General features: G+C 32.4%; 1 protein-coding gene across 2 annotated transcripts; it reads right to left on the reverse strand.

The window, feature by feature from the left end:
• Positions 1-946: 946 nt before the first annotated feature.
• Positions 947-26,628, reverse strand: LOC127851675 (chordin-like). Of its 2 annotated transcripts, none has more exons than XM_052385497.1 (23): positions 25,857-26,628; positions 22,131-22,231; positions 17,960-18,092; positions 16,339-16,485; positions 15,683-15,815; positions 15,234-15,327; positions 14,007-14,148; positions 13,381-13,512; positions 13,074-13,150; positions 12,363-12,501; positions 11,959-12,041; positions 10,967-11,098; positions 10,102-10,246; positions 9,640-9,824; positions 8,903-9,016; positions 7,453-7,644; positions 6,451-6,544; positions 5,857-5,993; positions 4,792-4,900; positions 3,459-3,518; positions 2,858-2,955; positions 2,523-2,616; positions 947-1,081 (listed from the first exon to the last, which is right to left on the reverse strand). In XM_052385497.1, exons 1-23 carry the CDS (start codon positions 26,011-26,013, stop codon positions 1,059-1,061), a joined length of 2,721 nt encoding a protein of 906 aa, XP_052241457.1. In that variant the 5' UTR covers positions 26,014-26,628; the 3' UTR covers positions 947-1,058. The 2 variants fall into 2 exon arrangements, with proteins under 2 accessions (XP_052241457.1, XP_052241456.1); XM_052385496.1 differs by having other exon boundaries at positions 8,879-9,016.

The following is a 26,628-nucleotide window of genomic DNA, read 5'->3' on the forward strand; positions in this document are numbered from 1 at the left end:
ATTACTATGTAACGGCGACACGAATATTAATGTCGATGCCAACAGAAGGTCTCAAGAGGATCGTATGTGTCTGTGTGTCATAAGACCGATGACCCGTCAGTGGAATTACGTTGTTGTTTGTGTACGTGCAAAACACACTTTTAAGTGCAATGTGGTGGATGTTGCTTTTTCTCAAATAAAAGAGGCGAAAACAAAAACAAACCAAAAACGATTATTTTCTAAGTTCTATTTTGTTGCTTCACTGTATACTATGAATATACTTTCTTATAAATTAATTAGAGCATCCTTCTTGCGTTAACGTTTTATTTTCTGCGAAGTTGTGCCAATTCATATGTACGTGCATCAATAAGCCAATGCGCATACTAAGCCCATGTATTTCAATAATTGGTTAATTTAAATGTTATAAAACTTCAGTTAAGAAAATATTTATGTAGACATAATTACGCAGGTATTTGTGCGTGGTATTTTTCTATAAGAACACTGTGAGGTATACTCATGAATTATACAACATAAAAACTAAAATATAGTTTAATCTGAAATCAAAGGACCATGTGTTCTATTGTTTCTCAGTGTATTAATGTTTTGTAAATTATTGGAGCAAGTGCTCGTAATAATGTTTTACATAGTTTGGGGTTTGCTATTTTTTGTAATGATAATCAATTACATTTATTTGGTTAAAGTTTTGAAAAAAGTACGTTGGAAAACATCTGCAAAACAACTCGCTGGGGCTATAGTTCATTTCATGAGTGCGGATTTTATTTTCTTCGGAAAACTTTAAACCGGGAATAACCGTATCGTGTTGTTGAATTTTAATTGACTTGAACGACTTTGTTATTCCTTTCCAAATCTTATATTGAGTTTAGGACATTGATTTGATCGATAAAATAAACGTTCCCGTGATACCCTAGTTTATAACAGGCGAACATTCAATAAGAGACAACAGTCAAAATATTAATATTTTTATTTAATAGCAATAAGGATATTAACGATATTTACATAAATAATTTACAAATGATTTACATAAATTAAAATATGTCTCTTCTTCGCTTGGCTCGATCCTAAGCACCACTCTGTCTTTTATCTGTAGCAAAAAATGTTTAGTGTAATCAAATATTATACAATTCAAGTCATGTTTTTGGAATGAAATATCGAATTAATCGAGCCAAGTATGCTAGTTTTGTGTCACCATACTAAAAATGTTGTATGCTAACTATTTTATATGATCCTTTACAATGAACATATATACTAAAAAGCACTAAACGCCTTTGGAAGCGCGTTTGTACTTGTCAAGCTGTAACACCGGTTCACGTTTAAAATAAATACAATTATAGATAGACAGACAGACAGACAGACAGACAGACAGACAGACAGACAGACAGACAGACAGACAGACAGACAGACAGACAGACAGACAGACAGACAGAGAGACAGACAGACAGACAGACAGACAGACAGACAGACAAATAGATACATAGATTTCGATAATGAGCAAAATAACATAATACAACAACACATACATACATTAAAATTTAACAAAATTTGAAATATGTTTTTAATAAAATGCTGTGCGATGAACCAAGTCAGTAAGCATCAATATCAAGGATGACACAATAAAGAGATGATAATCTCTTGTTTCCATTGTTGTCCTTTCTACTGTTGGTGGTCTGACATAGAGATGCATGGACCATAAAACAAATAAAAAAGAATCATTACAATATTGAAGAACAAAGGTAGTTAAAAAGATTACTAAATTATACTGTTGCTCAATTGATTATGACAATGTAACAGCATAAAATGAAAGACCTTATAGTAACTGACCTCTGTAGTTATCTCAGGCTAAAAGCACAATGTTGAAAATAAAATAATATCACATTATTCTTGGGACAAGTTGACAGTTAAAAACAAAAGACAAACATAAATAGGACAAAAATCACAATTTTAAAAAGTGGTTCTTTACTGCTCCTTTAAAACTATTGAAAGTGGGAATACTCCTTATATGTGGAGGTAACATGTTCCATAACTTACATCCTAGGTATGCAAATGACTTAATCCCAAAACTTTTAACCTTTGGAGGCACAAATGACCCATGTTTTCTAGACCTAGTTCTATAAGTATGAACAGAATCCTGAGTTACAAAGTTTTGACTCATGTAGCTTGGAGATAGGCCATGCATAATTTTAAATACATGACATAGTGTAATTTGTTCCACTGTTTTGGAAACCGGTAACCAGTTTAAAGAAACAAAATGTTGGTTGCTGATATGAGACCTGGGTTCTAGATTGAGAACAAATCTGACCAATTTGTTTTGGGTAACCTGGAGATTATCCTTCCAATATTTATTTAAACCATGAAACCAGAAGGAACAAGCATAGTCAAAGTGGCACCGGATAAGTGAAAAAACCAATAGTCTTTTAGTGTGGTCAGTAAAAAATGCTTGTTTCATGTACATACATTTTAACCTGGCATTTGCCTTTTTTCTTTACATAACACATTAAAAAATTAATGACTTAGTTCTCGTTCACCTTTACAAATTGGACAACATGCGTCAGTTGGAGTATATTGATCCTTGCACTCGAGAATGGGGCAACTCTTCTTTCTGCATTTTGATTTGCCGCTCTGAATACAAAATATGAAATATTAATCATGTTCTTCATTTTCGTTTATCATGTGAATGATACAACTTGTAAGATATACTTTTGCACCTTCAACAACATCTTACAACTAAGTAAAAATGAAGTGGATGCATTTTCAGCTATTACGAATTTTATGAATTGATCGGTCGCAAACTAACATTTCATACGAGCCGAATATATATAAACATATATTAATTAACACACCAACAAGCTTTAAATCGTACCTTGCATGAACAAATGTAACAACTCATTTCACCAAATGGATGTAGCAGCGGATGCCATTTTTCTGCATGCTGGTATTTCTTGGTTCCAAACATGCAATCTGTTCAGGAAAAAAGTATATACGTTGGTTTTATTTGCATTACATCCATGCTTTTCTATCATTTCATCCATGTTTTTGCTTCCGAACGTTACCATTGAAATCACAATTTAATTTATTTTTGCCAAAAGAGTACGGTGTACATTTGGTTACGAAACCTCCAGAAGATATGGTATGGTTTGTATTTTACTTAAATGTACTATGAAATTATTGAACAACTATTTCTGAATTTAAAAAGAACGTGAATAATAAATTAAAATGCGCATATTCATTATTTAATATAATCTAAAATCCTGTGGGGTTTTACTCGACCCTAAAAGAACTATTAAGAATGTATATTAGAAAACGATAAACATGGTTTATAATAAACGTGGTGTGGTATAAATGCACATAATATATTTACCACATTTCAGAAGCTGATGGACTATGTTAGTGGTATTCTATTGACAACTAGATGGTGAAAAATCTGATTAAATGTGCTGTCTTGAACTGTGGGACCTACAAACCTTTTGTTTTCTGTGATTTTGACTCAATACTAATTGTATTTTCTAATATGCCAGCATCATCTGCAAAACAAAACAATTTGAGTTATTCTAACTACAAAGGCGAAACCCTATATATACAATATTTAGGAAAACAAAAACCTGTAACACGGCGAATTATATGTGTGTACATTATATAAATATTACATGTCTGACAGGGTGACAGTAAATTTGTCAACATTCGGAAAAATACTGTCAACCGAGGCGAAAGTTTTTCCGAAAGTTGACAAATTTACTGTCACCCTGTCAGACGAATATAATATTTATTTTATTATACCGAACAAACTATTCAAACATGAACAATTTATATGAACCATGAACAATTTTAATATTCAATAATTGTATTTAAATCAACAATGAACAACCATTAATATGTTGAGTGGTTCAGATTTTCGGGCCGAGCAAAATGAACTTCGCTTTATTCGGACCCCACCTAGTAATCAATTAATCCCATCAATATTCTTATTCGTCAATTATTTCTTTTAAAAAATATATTACCGAACCAGCTTTTCGTATTTTATTTTCATCACTTGATTACGCAATATATGACGTACTCGTATGACGTAATTTCGGTGACGAAACATTTTGGGACAACAAAATGGACGTAGTGTTTTTTTTACAGTAAAATATTTGTTTAAAGCATTGAACGAATTCAAAGCATATTTCGGATTGTTTGTTTGTCATGCATAACACCTTAAGAACAGACACTGTAAGTGTATATCGTTGTAACTGAATTGTTAGTATCATTGGATTAAAGTTGCCATTGAGGTAAGCGTGTCGTTTATACTAAATTGATTTTTTATGACTCCTGTCAAAGCTTAACAAATTCGGGAAATAATGGCATTAATCTATTCTACTGCAAATTTTCAGCTGCAATCGATATTTTAATTATCCAAATACAACGGAAATGCAAAACTGCGTACTGCGCATGCGCGAATGGGACAGTATAATTATTTACCATTCCGCATGTGATTGCTAAGGTAGCGGGCGACAGTATTTTTTGGACAGTAATTTTTTCCCGCTGGTGGAACGTGATTGCTATGGTAGCAGGCGACAGTATTTTTTGGACAGTAAATGTTTTCCCGCTGAGTCTGACAGTATTTTTATGTCACGATGGCCTATGGGAATTTGTCATTGTGAATAAAAGTGAGGTATAATAATATTAAATGCTAAATTATACATAATTTAAATTTAAAAACATATTTTAATTACGTATATGAACAAAGACGGACATATCTGAAAACAGTCAATAATTGTACCTAAATCAACGTATTTATATGTGAAATTATCTTTGTACCTGGACACACTTGGCAACAGTCATCTCTATTTATTCTGTATCGTTTTTCCAGGTCACATGACAATGCAGGACATGGTAAACGGGTGCAATTCACCTCGAGTGTTCCTTCCTAAAATTGTTTATTATATCTTGTAAAGTGTTTAATAACGATACGGGATAAGCTATATACGTAAGTCATCAGTCAAAATAATGCACCAACATTTCTTAGACCGTTTACATCATTGCATTATTCGTTTACAATCATTCTACTTTTTTGCGTATCGCCTTTCATTATTACGCATCCATTCAAGGTATTAAATTGCACTTCATAAGTGTAAATATTATTAAACCTATTCCGAAAAAACAAACTGAGCAAAATGCATACTCACTTTATATTGTTAGAAACTTTCAATGTAAAGTAAACAATATGCGCGTATTATGTAAGATATTCGTTTTTGAATGTTTCTCAATGTGTGATACGCCAGTTCTCATGTAGACTATTTCATGTTGGCATACTAAAAAAGTGTCCAGAAGGATATTGTCAAATAGATTCGGCAGATGGCTACAAGTTCCACTGATTAGCAGTTCATAGATTAGCGACAATTAATCATTTCAAGATAGATCTTGTCACCTCGCTTGTTGGAAATAACTGTTAACTGTAATATATTCTCACTTGTGTTGTATGAATATTTGCATAATGACCAACGAGTTGAGATAATTGCAATTTGAATTTTAATGACCCAAATGATTTTGATCAAAGTATGTATAACACTGTTGGAAAAAACAGTGTTTACTGGGCTCCGAATAACAAATATAGCTAATGTTGAGCATTGAATTGGTCGTGTGTGTTTTTATCGAAACGTTGCAATACATAATATCGTACTGATTCATGATTGAATCAATTTGTTTTAATCCTTCAAAATGAATCCTTTGTAGGAAATCCTAAGACAACTTAATTTTTTCAATGATATTAAATTCGCAATTTACATTGGTCCTCTTTTCTCAAACGGATACAGCATATAAGTATACAAATATCATAATATTCTTCGAAATGTCTGTTAATTGATTTACAAAATGAAAACGTACCATGCAGCTGCATATCGCACACTTGGAATACCCAAAGGGTGGCACGTACGGGTGCCAGAAGATACCGACCGGATGCCAGCGCTTGTCTCCTTCGTAATAACAGCTGCCTGTGTGTCTGTACTCAGTTTCGTTGTCCTCTGTCGATATGTTAATAAGTTGTATTTATTATCTTATTTGTCTGAAGGTTTACACTAATTTCATCATACAGTTTTACACTTTATGCGAAAAAATCATACTTATTCACTATATATTCGATTGTAAAAATAAGACTCGAAAACGGACGTGGAAGTGTTTGGAACACAATGTGTGTTTATAATTAATTAAAACAGTTTTGCTTTCCTTATTCTAATGTATTTGATTTTTAATCACAAATCATATCACTTCAACATGGAGACGACCACTTTTTAAAAGTAAAACACATACTATGTGATTGAAGTTTATCTCGCCAAAATAATCTAAAGCCGACATTTTATCATGAATCTTCTAAGCATAACGTTACTTCAAGTTTAATTGAGATTACTTGTATAATATGATATATGAGTGTAATAGGGTTGCTCATAATGTAAATGCGTGTTAAGCTATTAAGCTTGTCACCTTCACAGACTAGACAGCATTCTCCGGGTCGTTGTACAGGATATTTACAAGGGGTTGCGGGGCACATGACGTCATCACAGCGCACGTCACCTCGCTGATATTCACATGCAAGTAGTATGTGTGCGTTGTTGTTTTCATTTGCTTCAGCACATGTGTTTTATGTGGTATGTGCAAACATCAAACAACGAATTATGAAATAAACTAATGATAAGATTCGTAGTGATATTTAGGAACTGTCAACATAGAAGAAGTTCTTGATTTATGGCTGAGCCAAGATAAATGTAGCTTTTGAGATCGAAAATGATCAAATATGAATAAATATTTTTGTACGTTTAATTTGCAACTTAATTACAAGTTACAAGTTACATATATAGGGTGTGTACACATTATTCTTCATACATGTATTCCATGTACACAATGTTTCAACGCATACATATTTATTTTTTATTTAACACTTATTGTCTCTCATAAATGATATATATAAATGCTATAAATGCTAACTTGTTATATTAGTATTAGCTAAATATGCTATAACATAATGATCGAAACTTCAACGAAGTATTTTATATAAAAATAAATAAAGGAAGACATTCCTGAAGAAATAGTATGTTAAATAATACGCTGTTTTGCAATAAATATTGGTATTCGTGTATTTGTTTTCTTTTTTTAATATATATATATATATATATATATATATATATATATATATATATATATATATTATATGAGCCTTGTTCTGAAAAAACTATGCTTAATGCATGTGCGTTAAGTGTCATCCCAGATTAGCCTGTGAAGTCCGCACAGGCTAATCAGGGACGACACTTTCCGCCTAAACATTATTTGCGATAAGGAGGGACTTCCTTGAAACTAAAAATAACATTAAAGCGGAAATTGTCGTCCCTGATAAGCCTGTGCAGACTACACAGGCTAATCTGGGGCGACACTTTACGCACATGCATTAGGTCCAGTTTTCTCAAAACGCGACTCATATATTTAACTTACGATACACATGCACGTCACGCATGCCTTGCCTTCATCAGGAACCCACGACTGCGCATGCTCGTAAAACTGCCCTCCATAGTAACATCTAAATGGGGCAGAACTACCGTGATTTGGACCAGTCTGGGGCTTGCCACTGTCTGTTGCATAAAATGGATTGTCAGCCGTTGACCAGCAACGATTGGGAGTCTGTATCTAAACAAAAACATGACGTTTAGCTTCTATATCATGTGCATATCAAATCTCAAAGAAATGCGTCTCGCTTTTTTTACTTGAATAACAAACACGTCCCGGTTTATTAACTAGTACAACAAACACTGCTCGTGTATCGACTGTGTCTACAACTAATACGTGTTGTTATAGCGTAAATAAAAAATAATAATTGTCATTTCAATACATACGCGTAACTAATATACTGTATATAACACAATCGTATCGTTTATTTACCCTACCTACAACAAGTAGGTGTCGTTTGCCTACTGTTTACACATACAGCAAACGTGACCTTTGTTTTTGCGCATGCGCGCTGTGTTTAATGAGCATACTTGTTAAAATGATATCTAATTGTGACTTCCCATGAAATATATTAGTTTAGAATTCAATTGTTGCAGAAAACTAATACTGTGCATATGAATAGTTATTCTAGTATCTTAGGCTTTTAATGTTTCATGCTGATGTTTTTGTAGTTTAATCTAGTATTCAGTGCTGTTTGTGTACGTTAATACGTTAACTGATTATTGTACATGTGTATATGTGTATATATATATATATCAGAAATTGTTATTTTTTATAAATAACTATAACCATAATCCTCGTATTGAAATAATTTGATTTTTAATTATTTCTATAACTTGTTACTAGATACTAACTAAATTTTCAGTGAATGAATACTGTACTTCTTAACATTACATTGTTGTCAATGTTGAATTTTTTTTTTTCAAACGAATATATTATATATTTTTTTGCACTAACACCATGTGTTCAATTTAACACTTAATCCACATCTGCCATGACTTGTATTACTTGTATATATAAAATGTATATGTGTAGGCTAAGAGCTTGTATAAGCTTTATTTTCTGAAATAAATGTTGTTGTTGTTGTTGTTGTATATAAATGTGTAAAACCATAATTCTACAATGCCATGCAGACGTACACCATATAATGTAAAAGACAACTGTTAAGACAACTGTTAAGACAATCTAATAAAGTATATATTTTGTATTGTCACTTACCTTATCTTAGCGTCGTATTTCTATAGCGTATCATATAAGCCATTGCTGCAAATAATATAATGCATGCATATTCGTGCCTGTTTACAGCGGCCCTATCATACGACCAGAGCCGAGTATATTTATGTTTGTGTAATTCTTACTTGACCATATGGGCATTACTTTTCGTTTTGAGACTCCAAACCTTCCGACTATTTACTTTTTTACTCGTGAAAAGGCATACCATCCCGGAAAAAGTGTCACAGGGATCGTTTGAAATGTTGACACTTGCGACAAGCTTTCCGCCGTTTAGTTCGGAATACAAATCGGCTGCCAGGTCGCCAATAATGCCCCAGGGCTGCAAATAAATCCCACCAGTATCAAATGCTAATGGCAAAACGGTTGAGGCCATTTATTTTATCTGATAACACCTTATATTTCACTGTCACTGCTTGCAAATCACGCCATTAATACGAAATTGACGCAAGTTTTATTCCTCGTCGGATTTGTTGAATGACATAGAAAGACTTGTAAAAACACATAAATAAAATCCCATGTCTAAACTTCATGTGATGATGTTATTTATATTTATTTAATGGCGATACATTCTAATCGAAATTTATTTACTAAATTACTGTGTGTTTTTTTAACATCCGAAAATAGAAGATAATCGTATAGTTTTATAGTCGCCTTGTTGTTATTTTGTATCATATCTAACATGCATTCTTAAATGAGCTCGTAAAATAATGTAAATTTAATAAATGTTACAATGAAAGCGTCATGTGCGACTATCATTTCATGTTTTGTCAATTATCTAGGACGATTCGTGTACAATTGTGACTTACACGACTAAGAACAGCGTACACAACCGAAAGAAAAGGCGTTTAGTTATAGAATAAATTAATGCGATGTTTCATGAAGTGCGTTACACTTCAATACTATGCAAAACTGGATTTGTAAGTATTTATTATTCAAACAAACCTTATTAAGGTGCTGTGTTCTAACTGTTTGCGTTTCAAATGACATGGTCAGTTTCTCGCCTGTTTCAAATGATGGTGCTGATATGTCCAAGAAAAAGCTCACAGTGCAGTCGGGTCTTATATTCGAAAACATCCGGATTTCCCCGGAACATCGTTGATCAGCCGGACGTAAAACGTGATATGATCCTGAAACAGCAAACACGAATTTACTTGTTATCATAATAAAACTGCCGTAATTAATTTAATTGACCAAAGTCTAATTAAATCAAAAGAACGACAAGCACTTGTTTGCATAAACCATTACAGAGCAAATAAATTATCCAAAACAACAATACCTTGATTTTCAGAATGTTAACTAATGAATTAACAATACATTACCACGTGTTTAGGTTCCTTCAATGTTTTGATGCAATTGTCTTAAATGTACTGTGTAATCTGCAAGGACGAATCGTAACTAGTGTACCTTCAAAGGCATTATCTGCCGCTTGCGGAAACTGAGTAAAGTAGAAAAAGTCTCTGTCTTCTCCAAAGGTAACATCTAGTCGAATAGCATTTGTAAGTATCGCAACCATATCTCGAGCCCGGACTCTTCTGTATGTACCGCTCTCCTGTTGGGTGAGACTACGTGTTAGTTTGCAAGCAAGCTATGTATTTGCAAACATATTATCTTTACTGACTAGGCTTAAATATACGTACAATTAAACATAGTCAGAAGTCAAAATAGTGTAACTATCTTATATTCATAGTCTTAAGTAAGTGATGTGTGTCTATACCACTGAGAACAATAAATGCAACATAAAAATAAGCGGCACAGATCGTAAACACTTTAGTCACAGCACAATCAATGCCAAGTATTTGATGTTAAGACCTGACAAAAAGGAACGCCGAACTTGTTCATAAACCATAAACATTAAGCGAACGTGTCCGCGTATCTTTCTGACAAAAGCATATTCTAAATGTTAGCCTATGTGCATGTTTTCATTATCAGAATAATTGCACTCACATATCACTTCACATGATTACTTCCTGCTGTGTATGTATACGGTATTCTAATTAAGTATTTGATGCGGTCATTAATATTATAATCTTATAGGATTATTTATACTCTCATCACCGGCATCATTAAGGAACCTATTATATTATAATTTACCAAGCAACGTACACAGTTGAAAGTGTATTCTGCAATTATGAGCATATCACTATGCGTTTATAAAAAAGTAATTCAAGTGCCTTCTTCCATGAGCTGTGTATATTGGAAGACCAAATTTACCGTCGTATTGAATTTATAAACACTTTACTCTGGGGAAAGTATAATGCAATTCACTTACGCTCTTCAATGAACTCTGGTGAATGGCAGATCTCGTTGTCATCGTTATGAAGTGTTCCCATTGACCTTTTGTACCCAGGAGTCGTTGTAGATCAACGGTTACATCTTTCGTAATGGTACCATCGAACACTATCTTCATTGGAAAAAACGGTAAGCAATACAAACGCCCGGTATGTTAGGTGAGTTACTTATTATTTGCACGTTTTGACTCTTCGTATAAAGGAATCAATGAGACAATGATTTAAATATAAAGTTTTTTTAATTATTCGGTTAACATAGCATTTGTTTGTTAAACAATAATAGTGTGTATGTATTCCCAAAACATCGCCAGTGCAAATGATAATAAATGATATGTTATATCCTTTTGAATAAAACATGTGTGTGTGTGATTGTGTGATTGTGCACGTCCGGGTTGTCTTTAAGCAACTACTCTATCGAGAAAGCATGACTGTATATATTCGTCATTTTCCTGGAAAATATGCCTTTGATGCACTCATTATTAAGTAAATCATATTATGTGATAAATACAGGTTTTAACAAGACACGGCGTATTTGTAATTACTATACAGCCATTATTACCACTAGACCATTAATACATGCCCATTGCGACAGAGATTATGTAACCGGAACGTTGATTGAGATACCAGAATAATGATATAAGCTTCTAGTTGCTCTGAAGGAATTACAGATTAATTTAATTTGCATAGAAATCCTTATTTCCGAAAATCCGAAAACTTTTTTATATTAAGCGACATGATCAAGTACTGAAGTATCTATTTGACTTTGTAAAATCTTGAACTCATGCTGTGTTCGTTATCACAACTGTATTATATAAACACTTTTCCATATTTGTTTCTTTTTCTTCATATACTACCGACTGTGTTGGGTATGGAAACAAGTGTGCTTCCAAACAATTGAGAGTATTGCAAGTGTTCATTATAATTTAAGCATAATGAGCTTGTATAATCATAGTATATAGTATACCACACGTACCTTGTACTCAATTGATCCGTCTTCAACGAGGTTTAATAAAACGTGGCCCGAAAATCCTCCGATTTTGAAAACAGATAGGTAACCTAAAGTATATTAGAAAAAAAATATCCATAGAATGTATTTTTTAATCTTTTTGTATAGTTTGGCATGTTATGCTTTAGTTTGTGACACAAATGAAGAATGATATATATCAAACTTGTATGTGTTTATTATAATATATATATTTAAACCAAGTATAGCAGTTAAGGTTCTGTGTTTAAACATAACAGTTTTTCTAAGTTAACGATTGTTTTTGTTATGCATCTTCATAATTAAAGAAAAATTATATGAAAGAAAATGTTTAAGCGTCTAATTGTAATGACTACAAAAATAATAATGTTCTCAAAATTGCTGATACACTTTACCATCTCTATTCAGCCTCGGTTTCAAATGTCCTATAATCGAATGTCCGTCACGAGCTGTGACTCGAACCTTCATTTTTCCTCGTGCTATTTGCTTCGACATTGTTCTGCTTATAGCTAACTGACCAATCATCTGCTTCCTCTAAGTTTGAATAAAATAACAATTATGTATCCAGCTACGAACCATAGCGTACGTTATAATTTACCAGGATGAGAATCAATAACCGAGAGTGTTTGCTGTTCCTATTGATGCTGATGAATTGCCATATGAATCATCATGTGTTATGGAGAATACTTTCTAGTTTCCAGTGTGACATTGAATGTCATGAGTTCAAGTCATATTATCAAGAGTGCTGGAACCAAGAGTTAAAATACTTGATTTTTAGATAACAAATTAAATTATTATACAATCGTAACTGAAAACTGTTTTTTATTTCATGCCTTTGTACGAAGACTCTAAAGCATTTGCACAATGGGATTGAGCATCATAGCATGCTTAATTGTTTATGTCATGGATATGTCATATGATGAAATCATTTCGCTTATCGTTCATTATTATGGTCTCAAAAAGCTTGAATTTTACAATTACAAGTCACAACGTCAATTCAGAAAATATACACGTACACAGCGAAACGTTATGTCTTGCCATCTATACAAACGAATGAAAGTTTAAGTTACATACAAACATTGTCACAAGACGACAAAATGCCTTACCTCTTTTGAAAAGCGTAATATGTGTTGATATAGAATCTCTGCAGACTTTTCAAATGTCACAATGTAGGCAGATGGAACTTAAAAAGAGATAAAGATTTAAACAGACATGCTATATTTCTACATATTCATGAAGAGGAAAAGCGTGTATTAGTTCACACACTATATTTCTACATCCTACAACTAGTGTAACTTGAAAAGCTATAATGCAATTAATTCAAAATGTGATTATCGAATACAATTGTTTCTTATGGTTTTATAGGATACAAAACTTCGCTGAACTATGGACAAAATGTTATGAACAACATACGACTTTTGTCAGCAGGCATGCCTTCAAGCTTTATAGAAAATGATGCCACGTTCGACTGTGAATCGTAAAACATTGTCACCAGTCCACCGGATCCTCGATTGGATTCGGGCCCCAGTAGCGCTTCAAATGTTGCTACAATATGCAAAATGTTTAACTAATTTAATAAAATCAAAACAAATAATTGTTATAACTGTGTTTTCACTTTCATTCTTCCAATCTTACCCGAAAGTACAAAACAAGTCTGCAATAAAGTTAACATGACTGACCCAAAGTCTAATTTTTTTACTGGCTTTGTCTTGGAGACTCTCCTCAAATGAAATTTGTTTAGACACTGTGTTGCATAAAGACATCGTCAAATTGAACGCACGCATTTAGTGCATGTATCTTATTGACTCCAATTCAAGTTTTCACGACAAACAAAGAGAAAATACACCTATCAACATTCAGAACGAATATTGTCAAAATCTACTGGTAGTCAACAATGAATTTGCACTGTGCATAATTACATATGTTTCGATAAATATAGTTGTATCAAGTGTAAAAATAACGAGCATGATCCATCAAATAAAATACTGTGACATTATACTAAATAGAGTACATAATCAATAATAATGTGAAAGTACTACCTATGTTTGAGAACTTATTTTGTCGCAGTATCCCAAACAGTTCTCCTCTCTTGTAGTTCGATGTCGTTATGATGGCAAATGTCGAGTGTTCACTTATCCGACGTGTTGTTTCTAATGTTATGTTGTTGATCGCCCCATATATCTGCACACATATTACATATACACGTAGAAGTAGTTGTATTAGTAGTAGTAGTAGAAATAGTAGTAGTAGTAGTAGTAGTAGTAGTAGTAGTAGCAGTAGTAGTAGTAGTAGTAGTGGTAGTAGTAGTAATAGTAGTAGTAGTAGTAGTAGTAGTAGTAGTAGTAGTAGTAGTAGTAGTAGTAGTAGTAGTAGTAGTAGAAGTAGTAGTAGTAGTAGTTGTTGTTGTTGTTGTAGTAGTAGTAGTAGTAGAAGTAGTAGTAGTAGTAGTAGTAGTAGTAGTAGTAGTAGTAGTAGTAGTAGTAGCAGTAGTAGTAGTAGTAGTAGTAGTAGTAGTAGTAGTAGTAGTAGTAGTAGAAGAAGTAGTAGTAGTAGTAGTAGTAGTAGTAGTAGTAGTAGTAGTAGTAGTAGTAGTAGTAGTAGTAGTAGTAGTAGTAGTAGTAGTAGTAGTTGTTGTTGTTGTTGTTGTTGTAGTACTGGTGGTAGTAGTAGTAGTAGTAGTAGTGGTCGTAGAAGTAGCAGTATAATTAGTAGCAAAACATATAGGATCTGGCACGAGTTGTCATACCATAACATATTTAATTAAACGAGTTCAGGAATTATGTTAATAAGCAAGCCTTTATGGAGCTTACTAACGAATTTCCTGGACGAGTTTAATAAAATATGGTATGAAATGACAACGAGTGTCAGATCTTTTTATCACATGCTTTTAAATGAGCAAATTAAATAAATGTTTACCCAAACATAATGATAAATCCCGAATGTTGTTTACATTTCTTGACGTCATTTGACGTTGCAACGTCATTTCAGCAAAATAACAAAATGCGATTGGTCAATCGAACGAAAATAAGCCAATGAAACACTTAAAAGGTACATTACACATGTGAATAATAAAAATATTCGTATTGGTTATATTACATGGGGAAAAGGGTTTTGCATGTGATAAAATGAGTTTTGGAATTCTTAAACTATGAAATATTATTTTTTTCTGGTTTTTAATTGATCGTTTTGATCACTAAAGTGTCTGCCTTTTTATATCTCAGGATTTTATTAAACGATTCTCTGACAAATGCATTAAATAAACTTACCACACCATTTCTTGTAGATTGTTTCGGAAGACGTTGTTGGATTAGAATATCACCGTTTATATTCGTGATTTTCAACAGCATAGGGTCTTTCAACCTATACAAATAAAAATAAAATCTAAAAATATAAAATCCTCAACTATTCTTACGAATTATTTATCGCATACATGATTGAACTAAAACATAATCATCTCCAGTTAATTCGTGTCTAACTTGAAAACAAATCAGATACAATATATAAACAGGACCATATTCATATGTTTGAGCTGCATCATTAAAATATATATTGTATAAAATGTATTAACTGTAAATAAGCAAAAGTCTGTATTCCAGATAATAATATCGTTAACTATCATACGAATAGATGAACTGTAAAAAAAATAATAAAACCGTTTTCCCAAGGATTCATATCTGTTCAGAATACTTATTAAAAATTAAAAATTATTGTCTACCTGCTAAATCGAAGAGAAAATCTGAGTGATGATAGTGCCATATCTAGAATGTGCACCATTGCAACCGCGTTGGTTTGCACTGGCCTACGGCCTCTGCGTTGAAATCCACGCCCCACTAACAAGGCCGTTAATGCTGCATATGTTTTGATAAAACATTTGTTAGGGTTGAACTTATACGAGTTTATTAATTGGCATAGTATCTCAAACAAAATTACAACTGAGCAATAGCTTACGATCCGTAAAAAAACGTTGCGTTGTTGGAATCTGACTTCAAAAAGAGGTGAAAATATGGGCTTGACTCAGTGTCGAGTCAGATTTTAATATTCATCTGAGCTTAAATTATAAGAACAACAGCTGTTGGTTCGATAAAATAGTAGCAGAGTAATTAAAACATCGATGAAACATTAAATGTGTTATTCTCAAAATGATATATGACGTTTATTTTAGACCATATATCTAATTATAATAAACAACAAAATAACTCATATGGAGATTGTGATTTGAATTTCTATGACCTATTCAGCAGTAATATGTTAATGTGTTATTCATTTCCTCAAAACAATATCGAAGTTTATGACATAATATCAAGAATAATATGACCGTTTCCATCTTCATAAACAATTACCAAATTGATTTAAACGGTCATTATCTGTCACCTGTATCGGATGCAAATGTGTCTGTCTGGCGGCCCTGATCTATTGGTAGCAGATCGCCAATATTCCCATTGTCGTCGTTATTGCTATTGGCATATATATTAGGGTCACTCCTCGCAGCGATCTCAGGAATTACGCTAAATGTAGTTCCTGAAGCGATTATTTTAAATTCACAATCCTGATATTGGTCCGATATTAATATATAGGGCGAAAGACTATAATTAGATCATCTGTAAATTACAATTGGCATTTGATGGTGTTCTTTGATCAGCCTTGGTTTCTTTGCATTATGTACAAATAAGCATTTATTGAGTCAAACTTTTGAGCAATGCGTTATAATTTCATTGTACTGAACAAAAATACCGTTAGTCGTGACTTGTAAAAAATGACGTAAGCAGGCTTAATATTGAATATATAATTAATAATAATTCACATCGCATGTGTTTAGTACACATATATTACAATTAAAATTCACGAGAATTGGCGAGAATATTTTCAACAAGGGTACTGATCGAAAACAATACCTTAAAATTGAATTATGTCAAAATAAACAAACAAAACATTTCGTTACTCTTGCAAAACGAATGTGTAACATTGTGTCCGAACATAATATTCAATTTAAATATTTACACAGTCTTAAAACTTTGCTTTTACACAAAAAAAATACTTCACAACAATTATTAAACAACGAATCGAGAATGCTCAAGGCGGTTCCTTTTACAATTACAGAGACACCATAGGACAAAAATAAAAGAATCGATTCTTTCTAAAACTAGGTGTGAAAAACAAACCATGCTTGAATTTATTTAAGCCCTCTTTTTGCGCAATACATTGTATTCGATATTTAACGTCATTATAGAATAATATAGTATAGTAAATATATATAGTAAATCTATGAGTCGTGTTCTGAGCAAACTGGGTTTAATGCATGTGCGTAAAGTGTCAGCCAAAATTAGCCTGTGCAATCCGCACAGGCTAATAAGGGAGGACACTTTCCGCTTTTATGGTATTTTTTGTTTAAAGAAAGTATTTTCTACACGAAATCTAGTTAAGGCGGAGAGTGTCGTCCCTGATTAGCAAGTGCGGACTGCACATGCTAATCTGGGACGACACTTTATGCACATTCATTATGCCCAGTTTTGTCAGAACGCGACACATATGGTTATCACTATGGCAAGTTTGACATCAACGTATGTTTAATATGCCCTTAGGGTCTGAGCTAAAATGGTCGGCATTTGTTTATTTAAAATATTAATACTAAACCCATGCGAAGTGTGTTCTGATTTAATACATAATATGCACATATGTTATTTTTAGGAATATGATTTCACTCCAGGTTGTGTTGGTTATAGCAAACTCATGTCCAAAATATACTAATCTACTCAGCCGAATACGTTTTTACATAAAGCTATAAAATATCGCGCTTGTAAACTAGAACCTTCCAAGTCATTACAAAACAGATACCATTTGTAATATAAATCGTTTTAATGAAGAAGTTATGTAATTTGAACGTATGTGGCTTTAAATACAGATATTGAATTCCGAAGCAGAGGTATGGTTTACATTAAATGGAAATATTTAATTGTTTAAATAAATATGCAGTATATAGCAATACGATTATTGCCTTGTGTATGACATTTCCTGCAACACGCCCCTGTCGGTCTGTATGGCTCCCTGCACGCAGTAGGTGGGCAATAACTCTCTATGTTTCTGCAGACGACACGACCTTCTAGAGTTACGAAACCTTGCTTCACAACCTGTAATCAAAATAGGTTTACAGTTTCAGGATTACTTACGTGGACAATGTGATCATGTTTAAACAATTAATTTCTGATATCAAATATATTCATACAACAAAGCCAGAGCCAAGATAATAGATCGATTTTAAATGACACTTTCACAAATGAGTTCAACACAAAAAGGTATTTGTAATCAGACATTATCGGTTAAAATTTTTTAAATACTAGTATTGATTGCTCATCTAATAAGCATTAGCCGACACACCTCTTGAAAATTCGCTATCATAAAAAACATTATAAGTATTTCACACAGATTTAGCGCATGTATCTGGGTATAACTTAACTGTGGTGACTTTAGTTTTAATCACAACACGAAAGGAGACCTAGAAATAAAAACTCTAAAGTAGTTTGTGCTCTATGAAGACAGATTGTTATCCAATTATTTCAGAACACTTTTCGTTTGAACCTATTCTTAAGTCTGTTTAACGTATTTGCAAATGGAAACACACAAGTCATGTATGTAATCACTGTCAACATACTTTACCAATGTTCAATAGAGTTGGAGACGCGCAGACATAATAAGCACTATTATTTTGTCCACAAGTTGTAAATGATATGCTATCAATGACGCATGTATAACGTTAAATATGTTGTTTAATGTCATAGCTGACTGAATTAAATACTGGATGATGGAACTGTTCACTACTTGTTTAACAAAACATACATTCAAATGTGTATGGACTAAATTAAGCGTGCAGTTGGTCACCATTGATGCATTATATACAATAGGAACGATAACGTAACAAAAATTGCAAATAGTGAGCGCTTTGAGGCACCGTAGAAATAACAGTATAATGTTACAAGATATGGATTCGTCTTCTGTTCTTCTTCTTTTTCAAATTCCCAGTGATTTGTGTGTATTTTATTTTAAATTCTGCTGCTTATGTACTCTTCTATTAACCGATCTAAATATATTAAATATATCTTATTTAAAAGTAATAAATAAAAATAACTCATTTTAAAGCGTTTCAAGTTCGTTGTCGCTTCATATTTATTTACAACAATACGTATGTATTAGTATTAATTTTATTTAAACATACAATTATTAGCTGGTTCAAAAAAACTATACGTAGTACGAAAGCAACATCCTGCATTCGACAAATTTTGGTCAATTAATTGCGCTATGTGTAGCACAGATACGATATATACGCACTGGCATAAATGTGACATAGACAAGTTTAATTGGTTTAATAATTCAATAACAGTTATGCAGCGGGATATTCTAATTTTTATTGTATTTGATTATAGTTGATAGACTTACATTTAAGGTAAGTTTGATACAAATAGACAGTGCTCTGTGAAAAGGGGGTTTAATACATGTGCGTAAAGGGTCGTCTCAGATAAGCCTATGCAATCCGCACAGGCTAATCAGGGACAACACTGTCCGCATAAACAGGATGTTTGAGACTGTCTTTAATTGAAAAGCGTAAATAGTTGTTCCATAAAAGCCTATGCAGTTCGCACAGGCTAATAGAGGACGACACTTGACGCACATGAATAAAACCCCCTTTTCACAGAGCACGATCCATATAGTGAATAATTGACCTGCCAGGTTGGTGTTTACGAGCTTGAGCAATCTACCAACACACTGTAAACACAACTCAGGTCACAACTCAATGCAAACCAGTTGTAGTTTCGACCTGGCATTGGCGCAAGCTTCACTGCTAAGTTATGCCTCGCAAGGTATTGAGATAAGTTAAGTTATCTAGTTTTGTATGTACATACACATTATTTTGATACGCACTAAAAAAACTTCAAATTAAATCATCAATGTCTTAGATTTGTTTTATGTTCCGATGCCTTTTGCGAGACATATATCATAAACGTTTATGTTAGTGCAAAAGCGTTGATTATATGCATTACATCTACACATAACTATCAAAAAGAATTGCATACATAACTCAAATAAATGAAGCCTGAAATAAAGTATAGTACGTGTTTTTATTCATATGTATACATTTTAGATTTTCTATCCAATTATCAACTTCAATCTTTAGAAATCCGACATGTTTTCACCTCTTAACCTTGTGTGTTTAGGGGCTTTTATATGAAACGATATTAAAGAGGCATTTTCACAGATTTTGGCATGTATTGAAGTTTACCATCGTTAAGACCACTTGGCCATCCGTGCTCATACAATGAGTGATGTATTTTATTCTTCCTATAAGCAATCACAAAATATAAAGACAACAACAGAACTCTCCAAATTATTCAATCGTTTCGCGTTGCAACGCTTTATAATTTTCATGTTTTTAAATCGTTTTTAAATAATGGATATTTAGAGCATTGTAAATGTTCAGTATTACTGTTTTCTCACAAATATCATAACTACAACGAAATTTTGCGAATCTGAAACATTTTTTTTTTACTTTTGTCAATTTACCTAAACGCGAAAAGGCCCCTTAACATGCATGTTCAGATATAGTCTTTAAAAGATCGAAACATCAATAATTTACGCAATGTCTATCTCAATGCTGGTATGTGTCCTTAGTCATATATATACGGAGTACAATCATTAAGTACCAGCAGTTCACGATTTATGAACAAAAATAAAATAAAAGTGCGACCTTGTTTGTTTTCTGCCTATCCATAACTATTACAAGCCCAAACAAAATCGGACTGCCGTTCCATTTAGGGTGATAGAAAACCAATCTATTAATGACATGTCATGACAGATGACGATCAAATTCACGCATTGTGTTGTTTTTGCAGCAGCTGAGATCGCAGACACTATAATGCTTTTCATAACTTCAAATCATGTTACCGATAAAGTGTTATGCGCATTGCGTTATACATTGCAAACAAGGACACGTTTTTAACGTATTCCTAGAATTCATAGGAATTTTACACTTTCCGAGTTCATTATTAGTAAATTAATTCATATGAATTTGTTTGATCATAGGTTCACATTGTGTATGTCGCTCTAACAATTCGTCGTATTCAAACAAAGTGTTTGAGTTTTTATTAAAGTCTGAGTTACAAATACCATGTGTTTTACAATAACAAGTACTCGGCTATATATGATTGTTGCATTTATGATGTGACATGGACAACTTGTATATTTCTATCTTAGTTAGTTGAACAACAATCGCCAAAATGTTGTAACAGTTGTTTCGTGTATATGGTTGCACTGACTTTTTTATTCCTGTTAACAATACGGTATCATATCCAATGTAAATATGTAAATGTATATTTACGATAAATGCAACGTGTGTACCGTATAACTTTATAAATAAAAAGAAAACTCCATACAACAATATAAATTCATTTAAAAATATCAACCGCCATTGTGTAACATGACGATTGCGTTTCATCATTTACAAGTATACATTTATATAGGCAAACTAAAAGAAGCAAACAAAGTATTCATTATAGTCGGAAAGCCAACATACTACCATCCGCTAGTCTTATTACAGGCTAGTAATATATAACATTTACAACACTAAACAATACATATACAAAATGACTAAACGGAACATAAACTGTTATTAAAACTGTGTTCATCGCCTAGGCATATAATAAAAAGGTTATGACAGAAAGTTCAAACTTGTTTCTCGTGCGCCCGTGAAAGATATTTCATGCGTATGCGATAACTATGACGTGCGCTCGTGATAGCTATTACATGCGCATACGATAGCTCAAATGTGCGCATGTACTAGTGTTCACTAGTTAGTTAAGAAGAAAACGTGGCGAAATGTCAACCATGTAATTATAACTGTACTAAGAAAATTGATCCAATGATTTTGATAATTGCTGATCGGATACGCATTCTTATTGGTCAGCTATCGCAGTCGAACGTCATACGTGTGTAGCTATAACGTGCATACGTCGTAGCTATCACACGCGCACGTTATAGCTATCGCTTGCGCACGAAACTGATAACGTGAAATACACGAACGAATTTAACCGAGTAGTGATATATGAAACAATTCAATTGTGTAATACATACTTATCGACTTTACACGTATTAAGTCAAGTTTGACGAGCTATACAGACCTGTGCGCATTGGCATTTCACACAGGGCACTTTTCCTCGTGGTTCAATGATCGGACTCCATACGTCACCTACTAAGTAGAACTGGTCACCCAGCCAGCAGCCTGAAAATAAAACATTGTTATATGCGTCGATAATTACATTAAAACCAGACATTGGAATTGATTAATATATATATATATATATATATATACATTGATATACATACAGGTACTGATCTTACTAACTTATTTAATTGCATTGATACTGACATAGATATTGTCGTGAATTATACCATTGATGTTGATATTGACATCGATATTGACATTGACATTGACGTTGATATTGATATTAACATAGATATTGATATTGATATTAACATAAATATTAACATTGATATTGACATTGATATTGATTTTGACATTGATATTGATATTAACATAGATATCGATATTAACATTGATATTGACATTGATATTAACATTAATATTGATTGATATTGACATTAATATTGGCATTGATATTGATATTGACATTGACATTGATATTGTTTTTGATAGTGACATTGATATTGACATTGATATTGACATGGATATTGACATGGATATTGATATTGACATTTACAATGGTATTTGCATTGATATTGACATTGATATTGACATTGATATTGGTATTGACATTGATATTGACATTGATATTAACAATGACATTGATAATGCCATTGACATTTATATTGACATTGATATTGACGTTGCTATTGACATTGATATTGACATTGATATTGACCTTGACATTGATACTGAAATCGGCATTGAAATTGGCATTGATATTGACATTGTTATTGATATTCGCATTGATATTGGCATTGTTATTGGCATTGATATTGACATTAGTATTGACATTGATATTTACATTTATATCGACATTGATATTGATATTGACATTGATATTAATATTTACATTGACTATGATATTGAAATTGATATTGACATTGATATTGACATTAATATTAACATTGATATTGACATTAATATTGCTATTTATAATGATATTGACATTGATATTGACATTTACATTGACATTGATATTGACATTGTCATCGACATTGCTATTGGCAGTGAAATTGATATTGACATTGATATTGGCAGTGACATTGATATTTACATTGATATTGCTATTGATATTGACATTAATATTGATATTGATATTGGCATTGCTATTGATTTTGACATTGACATTAATATTGACATTGACATTGACGTTGATATTGATATAGATATTGATCTTGGTATTGGAATTGATATTGGCATTGATATTGACATTAATATTGACATTGACATTGACATTGATATTGATATTGATATTGATATTGACGTTGATATTGATATTGATATTGGTATTGGTATTGGAATTTATATTGGCATTGATATTGATATTGACATTGACATTGACATTGATATTGAAATTGAAATTGATATTGACATTGATATAAGCCTTGATATTGACATTGATATTGACATTGATATTGGCATTGATATTGGCATTGATATTGATATTGATATTGACATTGATAATAGCCTTGATATTGACATTGATATTCAGTTTACCTTGTTTCTTCGTAATGAGTTATTGATACTCGGAGGTATTCAAAACAAGTTTAAAAGCTCAAATAAAAAGTGAAAAACTTGCGGTTTTTTTAATTAAGCAACCATTTTGAAATTGATTTTATTCCATTTAACAGAAATTTGAAAAAACATGAAAGTTATTTTGGATTACTATACATTGAAGTTGAGCACGTTTGCAATCACGAATGCGCATAGGCGAAAAACGTATTTTTATTGTGTCATATCATATGTACATATCTAGGTTAATTTATCCAAAAAAGAGAATTATTTATTTTTGCAAAATAATAATTTTCAAAACATTGTCATATATATAAAAATAATGTAGGAATTTTATTCAAGCAAGCAAACTTACAAATCTGACTAAGACATTTTTAAACATATTTTCTTTTATTGATAATCATGAAACATAATCAGTAAACAATCATAAAACTCTTTAAATCTATAATATTCCAAAAAAAGTGTTGCCGATAAAGGGGTTATCTACCAATCTGATTTAAAAGCGAGCGTGGGGCAAGAGCAGATTTTGCCTTTATTGGCCCCTGGTTCGATACCTATGACATGTAAATTCGTTTTATATTGTTTTCATTATTGAAACCTATTGAAAATTGTACAGTTGTGTTAATTAGTACAACAATCTGTGGACATGTCCCTCAATTATTTTGTTATAAAATATAGCATAGAAATGTGTAGTATATGGGTTGTTGTTGTTGTTGTTGTTGTTGTTATGTATTTCTGCGGCCATATTCACTAATCTATTCTTAGACTGAAGTCTCAAAAAAGAATATAATATTCTGGAAACTGTTATGTCCTTACAGCAAAATTCAGTTCAATATGACAAGGAATTCAAACCGTATTAACAAACCGTATTAATTGAATATTTTATTTAAAATATATCACCATTTAGCCTGTATTTAATCAAACGTTGAATGTATACTTGTTGGAGCAAAGTATATTATTTTTTCTTAAGTGCAAGAATATGTCGGAGAGTATGTACCTTGTATTGAATAGATGTGTTTTCAATAACGTAAAGCCGGACACACATTTCTCTGCTAATACTGTGTCCACATATTTACTGTTCTATTATTAGGAAGAGTTCAGCATAATTGCAGTTGTTCTAGTTAATTCGCCGTGTTTTTACAGTATAATAATTAAAGAATAAAAGGTTTACAATTAAAATATATATGGTTCTGCGTCTTTGTATGGCGAATTTGTGAGCGTCACTATAATCGATAGTTCATGCTATACGGCAAAGTATTTGAGACTGCGAATTACAGCGCAATAATGTCACTTTCACTGTAGTGAAATGATAAGGTTTGATGATTTCACTTTGGCTAGGTATCACGTTTTACGACTATTTTCTAAAAAAGGTTTAGTATTTTATAAATTTATCTCAATCTTGTATACGACTTGTTTAACAAAAAACGAAACACATAATTAAAGGGGAATAGTACATGATTTTGCTATTCCGGTGGTTTGTATCGCACAACTTGAATGCATACGTGGGATTGTGCTCATTATTAGCTCGGGTACCAGTGAGCACACGTTTTCTATATGACGATTCGAGAAATAGTTATTAAAGCCCCACACCTTGAAATAAAAAAACATGTTAATCAATACATGTAGATGCAATTTGCAATTGTGCAACATTGTCAGTAAATCTATAGCCTAGTTAGCAAGTAATTTATTTATTTTTAAAATTTTAAAACCGATAGTAAGATTTCTATACGCATACGTCCATTTCGACAAACGCGATTATTTTAAGTTTTAATGCGCAAAAAGACGGATTTCAACCTTGTAACCACCAAATATATTCTAATTGGCATAGATAAAATATGTTTCTTATTTATACTTAAATTTAATAAGCCAAATAAGTTGTGTGGCTTAAATACGCGTTTTAGCTAAAATCAACAATTTTGCTGAAATAAATCGTTAAAAACGAGAACTCGGGTTAATCAGGGACGAGACTTTCCTCTTTTATGGTATTTTTCGTTTAAATGAAGTCTCTTCTTAGCAAAAATCCAATTTAGGCGGAAAGTGTCGTCCCTCATAAGCCTGTGTGGGACGACACTTTACGCACATGCATTATGCCCAGTTTTCTCAAAACGCGACTCATATATGAACCTACCTGGAATGGTGTTCTTCTGCGTCCGCCCGTACGTATCCGCTTTGAGAATATCCGGTCCGGCCGCCTTCACACCCCGTGATGCACGTGCATTTCGTGCCGTCAAAGAGACAAACGCTATAAAAAGCATCAGTGCACACGTTCTTCTTGAAGTCTTCATCTTGCGTATTGTTTTATTGCGTTGTAGTATTTTTACTTAATATTCTTTAGCTGTTATTATTTGTATATTTGTTTTAATTAAAATAATTACAATATCTTGCATATGTATATGGGCAATTATTGCATTTTTTGCAACGTCCAGGCTTCTCATTTAATAAATTTTCGCACGAGACGAATAACCTGTATTTTTTTCTTTCAAATAATATGTAGCGCGTTTAAATTATAAAAGAATCGTTTTCTTCTAAAACGCAAGCGAGATGTACGTTATTTTTTCAAAATGCTCTAGAGGATTGCACATTCACAATGATGCGCGGTTTATTTTTTTAGTATCAATTCATTGTATTTAAACGAAAATCACGCATTTGTGTTACCTACCAATCCGTTCACAATTTAGTTATTCAATTTTCGGCTTTCATTATATTCATTATTTACTTAATTTAACAATTTTTCTCTTCATTGTTCTGCTTTCATTATTTATATAAATATGCGTTGAATCGAATAAATCAGTTAAATTAATGGTTACACATTAAACATTGATTCGCACCACGTAGATTTTCAAACTCCAATAAAATATTTATAAATGATAACGAAATTGACATTTCAAAGGCATTGTATC

Source organism: Dreissena polymorpha, chromosome 11 (genome assembly GCF_020536995.1).
Source record: "Dreissena polymorpha isolate Duluth1 chromosome 11, UMN_Dpol_1.0, whole genome shotgun sequence".
Lineage (NCBI taxonomy): Eukaryota > Metazoa > Mollusca > Bivalvia > Myida > Dreissenidae > Dreissena > Dreissena polymorpha.

Excerpts from the sequence above, each read along its gene's own strand:
- LOC127851675 (XM_052385496.1), bottom strand. The coding sequence starts at position 26,013 with ATGAAGACTTCAAGAAGAACGTGTGCACTGATGCTTTTTATAGCGTTT. Across the intron at positions 12,042-12,362 it reads ACCGAGGCTGAATAGAGATG|GTTACCTATCTGTTTTCAAA; the intron begins GTAAAGTGTATC and ends AATATACTTTAG. Across the intron at positions 10,247-10,966 it reads ACCAGAGTTCATTGAAGAGC|GAGAGCGGTACATACAGAAG; the intron begins GTAAGTGAATTG and ends CTCACCCAACAG.